At 50.9% G+C, this 14,453-nt stretch overlaps 1 protein-coding gene across 4 annotated transcripts in view; it reads right to left on the bottom strand.

The window, feature by feature from the left end:
- Window positions 1–14,453, bottom strand: part of abcc10 (ATP-binding cassette, sub-family C (CFTR/MRP), member 10) — a 712,922-nt gene that overhangs the window by 548,708 nt on the left and 149,761 nt on the right. For all 4 annotated transcript variants that reach the window (XM_072500316.1, XM_072500319.1, XM_072500315.1 and 1 more), the window contains exon 6: window positions 8,479–8,633. In XM_072500316.1, coding sequence (XP_072356417.1) covers window positions 8,479–8,633 — 155 coding nt within the window. The remainder of the gene's footprint in view (window positions 1–8,478; window positions 8,634–14,453) is intronic.

Here is a 14,453-nt window from a genome sequence, read left to right as displayed (position 1 = left end):
CCAGCGGAGCCTGAGATTTGAAAGAGCGCGAGCGGAGCCTGAGATTTGAAAGACCGCGAGCGGAGACGGAGATTTGAAAGAGCGCAAGAGGAGCCGGAGATTTGAAAGAGCGCAAGAGGAGCCGGAGATTTGAAAGAGCGCGAGCGGAGCCTGAGATTTGAAAGAGCGCGAGTGGAGCCTGAGATTTGAAAGAGCGCGAGCGGAGCCTAAGACGTGAAAGAGCGCGAGCGGAGCCTGAGATTTGAAAGAGCGCGAGCGGAGCCTGAGATTTGAAAGAGCGCGAGCGGAGCCTGAGACTTGAAAGAGCGCGAGCGGAGCCTGAGATTTGAAAGAGCGCAAGAGGAGCTGGAGATTTGAAAGACCGCGAGCGGAGACGGAGATTTGAAAGAGCGCAAGAGGAGCCGGAGATTTGAAAGAGCGCGAGCGGAGCCTGAGATTTGAAAGAGCGCGAGCGGAGCCTGAGACATGAATGAGCGCGAGCGGAGCCTGAGACGTGAAAGAGCGCGAGCGGAGCCTGAGATTTGAAAGAGCGCGAGCGGAGCCTGAGATTTGAAAGCGCGCGAGCGGAGCCTGAGACGTGAAAGAGCGCGAGCGGAGCCTGAGATTTGAAAGAGCGCGAGCGGAGCCTGAGATTTGAAAGAGCGCAAGAGGAACTGGAGATTTGAAAGACCGCGAGCAGAGACGGAGATTTGAAAGAGCGCAAGAGGAGCCGGAGATTTGAAAGAGCGCGAGCGGAGCCTGAGATTTGAAAGAGCGCGAGCGGAGCCTGAGATTTGAAAGGCCGCGAGCGGAGACGGAGATTTGAAAGACCGCGAGCGGAGCCTGAGATTTGAAAGAGCGCAAGAGGAGCCGGAGATTTGAAAGAGCGCAAGAGGAGCCGGAGATTTGAAAGAGCGCGAGTGGAGCCTGAGATTTGAAAGAGCGCAAGAGGAGCTGGAGATTTGAACGAGCGCGAGCGGAACCAGAGATTTGAAAGACCGCGAGCGGAGACGGAGATTTGAAAGACCGCGAGCGGAGCCTGAGATTTGAAAGAGCGCAAGAGGAGCCGGAGATTTGAGAAGCGTGAGCGGACCTGGAGATTTGAAAAGCGCGAGAGGAGCCGGAGATTTGAAAGTGCGGGAGAGGGGCCCGAGATTTGAAAGAGCGCAGAGGAGCCGGAGATTTGAAAGAGCGCAGAGGAGCCGGAGATTTGAAAGAGCGCAGAGGAGCCGGAGATTTGAAAGAGCGCGAGAGGAGTCGTAGATTTGAAAGAGCGTGAGAGGAGCCGGAGATTTAAAAGAGTGCGAGCCGGAGATTTAAAAGAGCAGGAGGAGCCGGAGATTTAAAGGAGCGGGAGGAGCTGGAGATTGAAAAGAGCGTGGGAGGAGCCGGAGATTTAAAAGAGCAGGAAGATCCGGAGGTTTAAAAGAGCCCGAGAGGAGCCGCAGATTTTAAATAGCGGGAGAGGAGATGGTGATTTTAAAAAGCAGACGAGGAGCCGGAGGTTTAAAAGCGCGGGAGAGGAGCCGGAGATTGAAATGAGCAGGAGAGGAGCCGGAGATTTCAAAGCGCGGGAGAGGAGCCGGAGATTTAAAAGAGCGGGAGACGAGCCGGAGATTTAAAAGAGCGTGAGAGGAGCCGGAGATTTAAAAGAGTGTGAGAGGAGCCGGAGATTTAAAAGAGCGGGAGAGGAGCCGGAGATTTAAAAGAACGGGAGAGGAGCCGGAGATTTAAAAGAGCGGGAGAGGAGCCGGAGATTTAAAAGAACGGGAGAGGAGCCGGAGATTTAAAAGAGCGGGAGAGGAGCCGGAGATTTAAAAGAGCGGAGAGGAGCCGGAGATTTAAAAGAGCGGGAGAGGAGCCGGAGATTTAAAAGAACGGGAGAAGAGCCGGAGATTTAAAAGAAAGGGAGAGGAGCCGGAGATTTAAAAGAACAGGAGAGGAGCCGGAGATTTAAAAGAGCGGGAGAGGAGCCGGAGAATTAAAAGAGTGGGAGAGGAGCCGGAGATTTCAAAGAGCGGGAGAGGAGCCGGAAATTTAAAAGAGCGGGAGAGGAGCCGGAGATTTAAAAGAGCAGGAGAGGAGCCGGAGATTTAAAAGAGCGTGAGAGGAGCCGGAGATTTAAAAGAGCGGGAGAGGAGCCGGAGATTTAAAAGAGCGGGAGAGGAGCCGGAGATTTAAAAGAACGGGAGAAGAGCCGGAGATTTAAAAGAAAGGGAGAGGAGCCGGAGATTTAAAAGAACAGGAGAGGAGCCGGAGATTTAAAAGAGCGGGAGAGGAGCCGGAGAATTAAAAGAGTGGGAGAGGAGCCGGAGATTTCAAAGAGCGGGAGAGGAGCCGGAAATTTAAAAGAGCGGGAGAGGAGCCGGAGATTTAAAAGAGCAGGAGAGGAGCCGGAGATTTAAAAGAGCGTGAGAGGAGCCGGAGATTTAAAAGAGCGGGAGAGGAGCCGGAGATTTAAAAGAGCAGGAGAGGAGCTGGAGATTTAAAAGAACGGGAGAGGAGCCGGAGATTTAAAAGAGCGGGAGAGGAGCCGGAGATTTAAAAGAGAGCAAGAGGAGCCAGAGTTTTAAAAGAGCGGGAGAGGAGCCGGAGATTAAAATAGCGCGAGAGGAGCCGGAGATTTAAAAGCATGGGAGAGGAGCCGAAGATTGAAAAGAGGAGAGCCAGAGATTTAAAATAGCGCGGGAGGAGCCGGAGATTTAAAGGAGCACGAGAGGAGCCGGAAATTTAAAAGCGCAGGAGAGGAGCCGGAGATTGAAAGGAGCAGGAGAAGAGCCGGAGATTTAAAATAGCGCGAGAGGAGCCGGAGTTTTAAAAGAGTGGGAGGAGCCGGAGATTTAAAATAGCGTGAGAGGAGCCGGAGATTTAAAAGTTCACAAGAGGAGCCAGGGATTTAAAAGCACAGCAGAGGAGCCGGAGATTTAAAAGCACATGGGAGGAGCCGGAGATTTAAAAGAGTGCGAGAGGAGCCGGAGATTTAAAAGAGTGCGAGAGGAGCCGGAGATTTATAAGAGCACGAGAGGAGCCGGAGATTTAAAATAGTGCGAGAGGAGCCGGAGATTTAAAAGAGCGGCAGGAGCCGGAGATTTAAAAGAGCGGGAGGAGCCGGAGATTTAAAATAGTGCGAGAGGAGCCGGAGATTTCAAAGAGCGGGAGGAGCCGGCGATTTAAAAGCACGTGGGAGGAGCCGGAGATTTAAAAGGGTGTGAGGGGAGCCAGAGATTTAAAAGAGTGGGAGGAGCCGGAGATTTAAAAGGGTGTGAGGGGAGCCGGAGATTTAAAAGAGTGGGAGGAGCCGGAGATTTAAAAGGGTGTGAGGGGAGCCGGAGATTTAAAAGAGTGGGAGGAGCCGGAGATTTAAAAGGGTGTGAGGGGAGCCGGAGATTTAAAAGAGTGGGAGGAGCCGGAGATTTAAAAGAGCGGCAGGAGCCGGAGATTTAAAAGAGTGGGAGAAGCCGGAAATTTCAAAGAGTGGGAGGAGCCGGAGATTTAAAAGGGTGTGAGGGGAGCCGGAGATTTAAAAGAGTGGGAGGAGCCGGAGATTTAAAAGGGTGTGAGGGGAGCCGGAGATTTAAAAGAGTGGGAGGAGCCGGAGATTTAAAAGGGTGTGAGGGGAGCTGGAGATTTAAAAGAGTGGGAGGAGCCGGAGATTTAAAAGAGCGGCAGGAGCCGGAGATTTAAAAGAGTCGGAGAAGCCGGAAATTTCAAAGAGTGGGAGGAGCCGGAGATTTAAAAGGGTGTGAGGGGAGCCGGAGATTTAAAAGAGAGGGAGGAGCCGGAGATTTAAAAGAGCGGCAGGAGCCGGAGATTTAAAAGAGTGGGAGGAGCCGGAGATTTAAAAGAGCGGCAGGAGCCGGAGATTTAAAAGAGTGGGAGAAGCCGGAAATTTCAAAGAGTGGGAGGAGCCGGAGATTTAAAAGGGTGTGAGGGGAGCCGGAGATTTAAAAGAGAGGGAGGAGCCGGAGATTTAAAAGAGCGGCAGGAGCCGGAGATTTAAAAGAGCGGGAGGAGCCGGAGATTTAAAATAGTGCGAGAGGAGCCGGAGATTTCAAAGAGCGGGAGGAGCTGGAGATTTAAAAGAGTGGGAGGAGCCGGAGATTTAAAAGGGTGTGAGGGGTGCACTCAGAGCCTGCACGGACCAGCTGGCAGATGTGTTCACGGACATCTTTAAGCTTCCCATTCCACTCTGAGGTCCCCACCTGCTTCAAGAAGACCACCATCATACCGGTGCCAAAGAAGAACCAGGCAACGTGTCTCAATGACTACCTTCTGGCGGCCCTGACTTCAGCCGTAATGAATTGCTTCGAGAGATTGGCCATGAGCACATCAACTCCATACTCCCAGAACACCTAGATCAACTGCAATTCGCATACCGCTGCAACCGGTCAACAGCAGACGCCATTTCCCTGGCCCGACACTCATCCCTAGAGCACCTCGACAACAAGGACTCCTACATCAGACTCCTATTTATTGACTACAACTCCGCCTTCAACACCATAATACCAGCCAAGCTCATTAATACTCCAAAACCTAGGACTTGGCTCCTCACTCTGCAACTCGGGCAGCACGGTAGCCTTGTGGATAGCACAATTGCTTCACAGCTCCAGGGTCCCAGGTTCGATTCTGGCTTGGGTCACTGTCTGTGCGGAGTCTGCACATCCTCCCCGTGTGTGCGTGGGTTTCCTCCGGGTGCTCCGGTTTCCTCCCACAGTCCAAAGATGTGTGGGTTAGGTGGATTGGCCATGATAAATTGCCCTTAGTGTCCAAAATTGCCCTTAGTGTTGGGTGGGGTTACTGGGTTATGGGGATAGGGTGGCAGTGTTGACCTTGGGTAGGGTGCTCTTTCCAAGAGCCGGTGCAGACTCGATGGGCTGAATGGCCTCCTTCTGCACTGTAAATTCTATGATAACTGGATCCTCGACTTTCTGACCCACAGACCACAATCAGTAAAGATAAACAACACCTCCTCCAAGATAGTCCTTAATACCGAGGCTGCATACTTAGCCCCCTACTATACTCCCTGTACACACACGACTGCGTGGCAAAATTTGGTTCCAACTCCATCTACAGGTTGCTCAGGAAACTAAGGAAATTCAGCATGTCCACACTGACTCTGACCAACTTTTACAGATGCACTATAAAAAGCATCCTATCGGGCTGCATCACAACCTGGTATGGCAACTGCTTAGCCCAAGACTGCAAGAAACTTCAGAGAGTCGTGAACACTGCCCAGTCCATCACACAAACCTGCCTCCCATCCATTGACTCCATTTACACCTCCCGCTGCCTGGGGAAAGCGGGCAGCATAATCAACGACCCCTCCCACCCGGCTTACTCACTCTTCCAACTTTTTCCATTGGGCAGGAGATACAGAAGTTTGAGAATACGCACAAACAGATGCAAAAACAGCTTCTTCCCCACTGTTACCAGACTCCTAAATGACCCTCTTATGGACTGATCTCATTAACACTACACCCCTGTATGCTTCACCCGATGCCGGTGTCTATGTATTTAAATTGTTTATCCTGTGTTGCTCTATTATGCATTTTCTTTTCATATACTAAATGATCTGTTTGAGCTGCTCGCAGAACAATACTTTTCACTGTACCTCGGTACCCGTGACAATAAACAAATCCAATCCAATCCAAGAGGTGCAGAGCTCCTCCTCCCTTGTCGGACACATTGTTGCACTTGGGGTGGGAGGTGGGGGGAGAGGAATGTTGTAACCCCCACAGGCTGGGCCGATTAGGCTCTCCTTGAGTCTTGTGGAGTACAAGCTTCCCGACTGAGGGGCAAGGCCCCCCCTTATCAGCGGGAGGAAATCAGAGTATTTAAACCCAGCCCAAGTGTGAGTCAGGGACGGTAGTCCTTTATGGGACTCCTGTACAGTTTTTTAATGCTTCTGTAAATAAACCTTTTGTTCCAACGCTTCCCATGTGGCTGCTTCTGTGATCTGAACAGTGAGATAGCAGAATGTGTTAATGGGAGCATGGTGGCACACTGGGTAGCATTGCTGCCTCACAACTCCAGGGACCCTGTTTCGAGTAACTGTCTGTGTGGAGTTTGCACTTTCATTTTATTATATAAATTTAGAGTACCCAATTCATTTTTTCCAATTCAGGGGCAATTTAGCATGGCCAATCCACCTATCCTGCACATCTTTGGGTTGTGGGGGCAAAACCCTGCAAACACGGGGATAATGTGCAAACTCCACATGGACAGTGATCCAGGGCCAGGATCGAACCTAGGACCTTGGCAGCGTGAGGCACCAATGCTAACCACTGCGTCACCGTGCTGCCCCCGAGTTTGCACTTTCTGCCTGCGTCTGTGAGGGTTTCGTCCGGGTGCTCCGGTTTCCTCCCACAGACCAAAGTGTGCAGGTTTGGTGGATTGGCCATGCTAAATTGCCCCTAAAGAGTCCAAAATGTTAGGCGTGGTTACTGGGTTACAGGGATTGGGTGGAGGTGTAGGCTTATGTAGGGTGCTCTTTCCAAGGGCTAGTGCAGACTCGATGGATCGAATAGCCTCCTTCTGCACTGAGGGATTCTATGTGATAGGATGAATTATCTCTTCTGTTTTGCTTGGATAAGTCACTCCTCATCACTCTCATCTCACACATGCACAGGGCTCTCATTCAAAGCCAACTGTGCTGTGTATGTTCCTTGGCCGCAGAAAAATATTTTTCACTGTACTTCGGTACGTGACAATAAATCAAATCAATCAATCAATCAATCACAGGGCACCACCATTCACTCACCCACACACATGCTCATGACCCCTGTGGGCCCCACCCATGGCCTCATGCACCACCCACAAGTGCCAGGCATCCTTATCATTTGTCCTGGCAGGTGTCCTGCTTACACTCTCTTCATCGGTCTTCAAGAGGACAAGCTGACACATAACAAGAGATAGAGGTCCCAGACTGGTGGGTGGATGGATGGTAGAACAGAAGGTCCTCATGGTGAGTACTGTGTGTAGTTCTGGTCACCACATTAAAGGAAGGAAGTGATTACACTGGAGAGGGTGCAGAGGAGGTTCACCAGGATGTTGTCTGGGCTGGAGTGTTTCAGCAATGAAGAGAGACTGGATAGGCTGGGGTTGTTTTCTTCGAGCAGAGAGGAAATAAAGCTGTGAGCTTTGACAAAGGGTCATCTGGACTCGAAATATTTGCTCTTTTCTCTCCCTACAGATGCTGCCAGACCTCCTGAGATTTTCCAGCATTTTCTCTTTTGGTTTCAGATTCCAGCATCCGCAGTAATTTGCTTTTATTTATTATGTGTATGCATAGATCATTGAAGTTGGCAGGACAGGTGGAGAGAGCAGTTAATAAAACAAATCTGACACTGAATTTTATTAATAGGGCACAGAGTACAAGAGCAAGGGGATTAAATTGAATCTATACAAGGCACTGATTGGACCTCAGCGGAATATTGTGCACAGTTCTGGGTGCCACACTATAGGAAGGATGTGAAAGTATTGGAGAGAGTACAGAAGAGGTCTCAGGGATGGGAAACTTCAGTTCTGAAGATAGATTGGAGAGGTTGGGACTGCTATTCTTGGAGAGAACATAGAACATAGAAAAATACAGCACAGAACAAGCCCTTCGGCCCACGATGTTGTGCCGAACCTTTGTCCTAGATTAATCATGGATTATCATTGAATTTACAGTGCAGAAGGAGGCCATTCGGCCCATTGAGTCTGCACCGACTCTTGGAAAGAGCACCCTACCCAAACTCAACACCTCCACCCAACACGAAGGGCAATTTTGGACACTAAGGGCAATTTAGCATGGCCAATCCACCTAACCTGCACATCTTTGGACTGTGGGAGGAAACCGGAGCACCCGGAGGAAACCCACGCACACACGGGGAGGATGTGCAGACTGCACAGATGGCAGAGAGGAGATTTGACAGAGATGTTCAAAATCATGAGGTGGCTGGACAGAGTAGACAGGAAGAAACTGTTCCCACTCATAAAAGGATCAAGAACGAGAGGGCACAAATTTAAGGTGATTTGCAAAAGAAACAAATGTGATGTGAGAAAAAATGTTTCCACACAACGCGTGGTGGGGTTTGGAATGGGCTGTCTGCAAGTGTGGTGGAGGCAGGTTAAATTGAGGCATTTAAGAGGGCATTAGAGGATTATTTAAATAGAAACAATGTGCAGGGGTACAGGGAAAGACAGGGGAATGACACTAATGGCCGTTTGGAGAGCTGGTACAGACACGATGGGCCAAATGGCCTCCTTCTGCGCATGGACAATTCTGTGATTTTTTAAAAATTAAACTGACCATTGCTATCGGACCAGCCTTAGCCCAACAGCTCAGTGATGCTTTAAACTAACTTGAGGTTAAAGATCAACAATCCTAAAATGTACAGAGAAATAAACAGTGGTATAAAATTCACAGGCTTCCGAACAGTCTGATTAACTCTTTCCATATAAGTATAAGAAGAACATGAAGAAGAACGTAACTATCAATTTGAGCAGTCAGCTTACCTGCTTCACCATTACATTCAGGTTGAGGAGCTCCAGGCTGCCATCATGCGTGGTATAATTCTGATTGTCACTGGGGTCATCAGAAGTCTCGCTGGGTTTCCAAGAGAAGGTAGCATCATGCAGCTCAACTGCTGAGTCAGGGTCATCCGGTTCCCCTACACACAGTTACACTGAGTGAGAGATCTGTTCAGTGACCTTCAAATGCTTTCTCAATAGAAAACTCAATTTCAAACTCCTTACAGACCATTCAGGTACTAAGTATTCAAAAGTATTTCAAATGTCACCTGACAATAGCAACTCCCATCACTAGTGGGTCAAAGAGACAAAAGTGCATTATTCGACCTAATTATCTGGAAAATAATTCTGGAACTCTCTGCTCCGATCTCTCTCACTTTCTCTCTGATTCACCAGTGTTTATGATTACAAGAAATTCCGACACAGAAAGGATTCTGACGAAGGCAGGCCTTCTTTCCCATCTTAGACGGTCCTTATCTTTATTCGCTCATGGGAAGTGGACATGGCTGGCAAGTCAGTCCATACAGACAAACCTGAAGGACTGTACAGCAAGAAAAATGGAAAGCTAAAACACACAGCAAGAAAACTGGGCAACACACAAATTCCATGAAAGGTATGAAATAACTTAATCAGGAGAGCTGGAATTCAACACTCAACATCGCCAGACATCTCTTTTTTTGTTTCCTTTTACTATTCTTTCACAGGATCAGGGTGTTGCAGGTGCTCACCACCTTGCTCTGCAGGGACATCCACAGTGCCGCTAATTCATTTTTGGCTTTCTAGCTAAATAGGTAATCAAATGAGCTTTGAATATTGTAAAGAAAGTATGTATCTGAGACTCATTCTGGAAAGTAGTGATCCCATACATTTAAACTTATGGGATCAGAGGTGGGATGTGGTCCTGGGAACAGGGTGACGAGACACATAGGCCAGGAACAGAAACTGCCACATAAGGCCCTGGGTGGAATTAATACTAACCATATGCAAAAGCATTCAAGTCAACACATAAGCTTTGTGGACTTTGTAACTGCACACTCACATGTACACAAAAGAACAAGACCACGCTATCAATATGCAACTAACTTCCAGGCACAGGAGACTTCCGGTGGCAGCACGAGGGAGAAAGTTGAATGTAGGAGAAGGTAGCTCCCGCCAGAGTCCTTGTTTTTTGGCCCTTCCAGCTGGTCCCAGGGGAAAACTGGTTGACAAACCCGACGCTTCTAACAGGACTTTTTGAAAAGATGTCGAAAGCCATGAAAAAGAATGTTGGCGACTTCCGGTTGCGGCGATGCCCAGCTAAGCCGCACGTTTCGGCGGCTCCAGCTCAAACGGACCTTCGGGCTCTTTTAAGAGCCCCAACGGGGAATTTTTTCAGGACGAAACCCGGTGTGGGGTGAGTTAACAGGGAGTCCCCCCCAACGCAAGAGAAAAATATCGGCGGCGGTGGTTACATCGCGAAGAATCCTCGAGGATAGGGACAGGAGGAAAAATGAAGCAAGATGGCGGCGGAGAAAGCCCAGGCGACATGGGGGCCCGATCAAGACGAATTCTTAAGACGGTGTGTGGAGCTACTTAAGAAGGAGGTGCTGACCCCGATGCTACAGGCAATTGAGGGGCTTAAGGAGGCACAAAAGACCCAGGAGACAGAGCTCCGCGTGATGGAGCAGAAGGTGACGGATAATGAAGACGAGATCCTGGGCCTGGCGGTCAAAACACAGACGCACGAGGCGCTCCACAAAAAGTGCATTGAAAGGATTGAGGCCCTAGAAAATAGAGCACGAAGGAAGAACCTTCGGATCCTGGGTCTCCCTGAGGGAGTGGAAGGAGCGGACTGCGGGGCATACGTGAGCATGATGTTAAGCTCGCTGATGGGAGCTGAGACCCCTTCGGGCCCCTTGGAAGTGGAAGGGGCTCATCGGGTCCCTGCGAGGAGACCAAAGGCGGGAGAACCACCTAGGGCGACAATCGTGCGATTTCATCGCTTCAATGATAGAGAAGTGGTTCTGAGATGGGCCAAAAAGGTACGGAGTAGTAGATGGGAGAATGCGGTGGTACGGGTGTACCAGGATTGGAGTGCGGAGGTGGCGAGAAGGAGGGCGAGTTTTAATCGAGCCAAGGAGGTGCTACACAAGAAGAAGGTGAAGTTCGGGATGCTGCAGCCGGCGCGACTATGGGTCATGTACCAGGAGAGACATCACTACTTCGAAACGGCGGAAGAAGCATGGACCTTTATTAAAGACGAGAAACTGGATCGGAACTGAGGGACTGATCTTAGAGGGGAAATGACACTGTCGATGTATATAGGGATGTAAATTGGGAAGGGGGGGACACAAAGAAATGTGGGCGCTGGTGGGGGGAAAGAAGAGACATAGGCGGGGGATGAGGAATCGGAGTGGGGCGGTAGAGGGAGCTGCGCCACAAGGGGTGGGACAACTACAGAGAATACGGGGCCTACTGTCCTTGTTCCCGCGCCAGAAAGGTGATGGCGGGAAGATAGGCGCAAGGTAGATGGGAGTTCCCCACACGGGGGGGTCAAGGAGTGAGCGGGAGAAGCCGGGGTCAGTTGAAGTCAGCTGACTTTCGGAAGTAATATGGGGGGAGCAATCACGCTAGATGGGGATCTAGCAGGGGGGGAGGGGGGAGGAGGATAACTGGGTTGCTGCTGCAGAAATCAAAGAGGAACTGGTTAAAGAAAGGGTGGTCGGGGCTGGAATGCGCAGCCTGGGGAACGGGTGGGTGCGCGGAACCGGGACGTGGGACTGGCCTAGAGAGGGTGATGGCTAGTCGACACGGGAAGGGGGCAGGTAGCCCCCCAGTGCGGCTGATCACGTGAAACGTGAGAGGCCTAAATGGACCGATTAAAAGGGCCCGAGTGTTCGCACACTTGAAAGGACTGAGAGCAGACGTGACTATGCTTCAGGAGACGCACCTGAAGGTGGCGGACCAAGTTAGGTTCAGGAAAGGATGGGTGGGACAGGTGTTCCATTCAGGGCTGGATGCAAAGAATAGAGGGGTGGCCATACTGGTGGGGAAACGGGTATCATTCGAAGCTAGCAACATCGTAGCAGATAGTGGAGGCAGATATGTGATGGTGAGTGGCAGACTGGAGGGAACGGAGGTCGTGTTGGTTAATGTATATGCCCCGAATTGGGATGATGCGGGATTCATGAAGCGGATGCTGGGACGTATCCCGGACCTGGAGGTAGGAAACTTGATAATGGGGGGAGATTTCAACATCGTGCTGGACCCAGGGTTAGATAGATCTAGATCTAGGACCGGAAGAAGGCTGGCAGCGGCCAAGGTGCTTAAGGGGTTTATGGACCAAATGGGGGGAGTGGATCCATGGCGATTTGTTAGACCGAAGGCCAAGGAGTTCTCCTTCTTCTCCCATGTTCACCAGGTGTACTCCCGGATAGATTTTTTTGTGTTGGGAAGGTCGTTGATCTCGAGGGTGGAGGAAACTGAGTATTCAGCCATAGCTGTCTCAGATCATGCCCCACATTGGGTGGACCTGGAACTAGGAGAGGAGAGGGAGCAGCGTGCACTCTGGCGACTAGATGTGGGATTGTTAGCGGATGAGGGAGTCTGTGGAAGGGTGCGGGGATGTATCGAGAGATACCTGGAGGCCAATGACGACGGGGAGGTCCGAGTGGGAGTAGTATGGGAAGCACTAATGGCGGTGGTCAGAGGAGAGCTGATCTCCATCAGGGCCCACAAAGGGAAAACAGAGGCCAAAGAAAGGGAAAGATTACTGGGGGAGATTTTAAGGGTGGATAAAGAATATGCGGAGGCCCCGGAGGAGGGACTATACAGGGAGAGACAACGACTCCAGACGGAGTTCGACCTTCTGACCACTAGGAGGGCGGAGGTGCAGTGGAGGAAGGCACAGGGGATGAGATATGAATATGGGGAAAAGGCTAGTCGCCTGTTGGCCCATCAGCTGCGAAAGAGGACAGCGGCGAGGGAGAGAGGGGTAATTAGAGATGAAACGGGAGCTACGGTGCGGAGAGCAGGAAAGATAAACGAGGTGTTTAAGACCTTTTACGAAAGACTTTATAGGTCCCAACCCCCGGAGGGAAAAGAGGAGATGCGGCAGTTTTTGGACCAATTAAGGTTCCCGAGGGTGGAGGAGCAGGAGGTGGAAGGCCTGGGGGCACCAATTCGGGTGGACGAGGTTACCAAGGGGCTGGGGAACATGCAGGCAGGGAAGGCCCCGGGACCAGATGGGTTCCCGGTGGAATTTTATAGAAAATATGTGGACGTGCTGGCCCCGCTGTTGGTGAGGACTTTTAACGAGGCCAGGGAAGGGGGGACTCTACCCCCGACAATGTCGGAGGCGACGATATCGCTAATTTTGAAGCGGGATAAAGATCCGCTGCAGTGCGGGTCCTATAGGCCTATTTCACTACTAAATGTGGACGCCAAATTGCTAGCAAAGGTGCTGGCATCGAGGATAGAGGACTGTGTCCCGGGGGTGGTGCACGAAGACCAGACAGGGTTCGTAAAGGGGAGACAACTAAATGTCAACGTGCGACGGCTATTAGGGGTGATAATGATGCCCCCAGCAGAGGGGGAGGCAGAGATAGTGGCGGCAATGGATGCAGAGAAGGCATTTGATAGGGTGGAGTGGGAGTATCTATGGGAGGTGCTGGGGAGGTTCGGGTTCGGAGACGGGTTTGTTAGCTGGGTCAAACTCCTCTATGGGGCCCCAACGGCAAGTGTGGTCACGTGTCGGCAAAGATCGGAGTATTTTTGACTATACAGGGGAACAAGACAGGGATGCCCGCTATCTCCATTACTGTTCGCGTTGGCAATTGAACCACTGGCCATGGCGCTGAGAGACTCCAGAAAATGGAGAGGGGTGATTAGAGGGGGAGAGGAACACCGAGTGTCACTCTACGCGGATGACCTACTGCTGTATGTGACGGATCCAGTGGGGGGGATGACAGAGGTCATGCAGATATTGAGGGATTTCGGAGATTTCTCGGGATATAGGCTTAACATGGGAAAGAGTGAACTTTTTGTGATACACTCTGGGGACCAGAGTAGAGGGATAGATGGCCTACCGCTAAGGAGAGTGGAAAGAAACGTCCGATACCTGGGGATTCAGATAACCAGGAGCTGGGGAACCTTGCACAGACTTAATCTGGCACGACTGGTGGAACAAATGGAAGAGGACTTCAAGAGGTGGGACATGCAGCCACTGTCACTGGTGGGCAGAGTGCAGGCAATTAAGATGATGGTCCTCCCGAGGTTCCTATTTGTGTTCACTTGTCTCCCTATACTGATCACTAAGGCCTTCTTTAAAAAAATAGACAGGAGCATCACGAGCTTCGTGTGGGCAGGGAAAGTCCCGAGGGTAAGGAGGGGGTTCTTACAACGAAGTAGAGACAGAGGGGGACTGGCGCTGCCGAATTTGGGCGATTACTACTCGGCCGCCAACGTGGCGATGATCCGTAAATGGATGATAGAGGGAGAGGGAGCGGCGTGGAAAAGATTCGAGAGGAAGTCCTGTAAAGGGGCGAGTCTAGAGGCGTTGGTGGCGGCACCACTACCGTTCTCACCAAAAAAATTTACCACGAACCCAGTGGTGGCGGCAACATTAAATATCTGGGGGCAATGGAGGCGACAGAGAGGTGCGTTGGGAGCCTTGGTGGGGTCCCCAATTAGGAACAACCATAGGTTTGCCCCAGGGAGGATGGATGGAGGATTCCAGAGCTGGCACCAGTTGGGAATTAGGAGGGTGGGAGATTTATTTATAGACGGACGTTTGCGAGCTTGGGAGCGCTGGAGGAAAAGTATAAGCTGCCCCGGGGAAATTTCTTTAGGTATATGCAGGTGAGGGCGTTCACAAGACAACAGGTGAGGGAATTTCCATTGCTTCCGACACAGGGGATCCAGGATAGAATGCTTTCGGGGGTGTGGGTCGGGGAGGGCAAGGTGTCAGAGATATACCGAGA

Source organism: Scyliorhinus torazame, chromosome 4 (genome assembly GCF_047496885.1).
Source record: "Scyliorhinus torazame isolate Kashiwa2021f chromosome 4, sScyTor2.1, whole genome shotgun sequence".
Lineage (NCBI taxonomy): Eukaryota > Metazoa > Chordata > Chondrichthyes > Carcharhiniformes > Scyliorhinidae > Scyliorhinus > Scyliorhinus torazame.
This window is presented reverse-complemented; position numbering and strand designations above follow the sequence as displayed.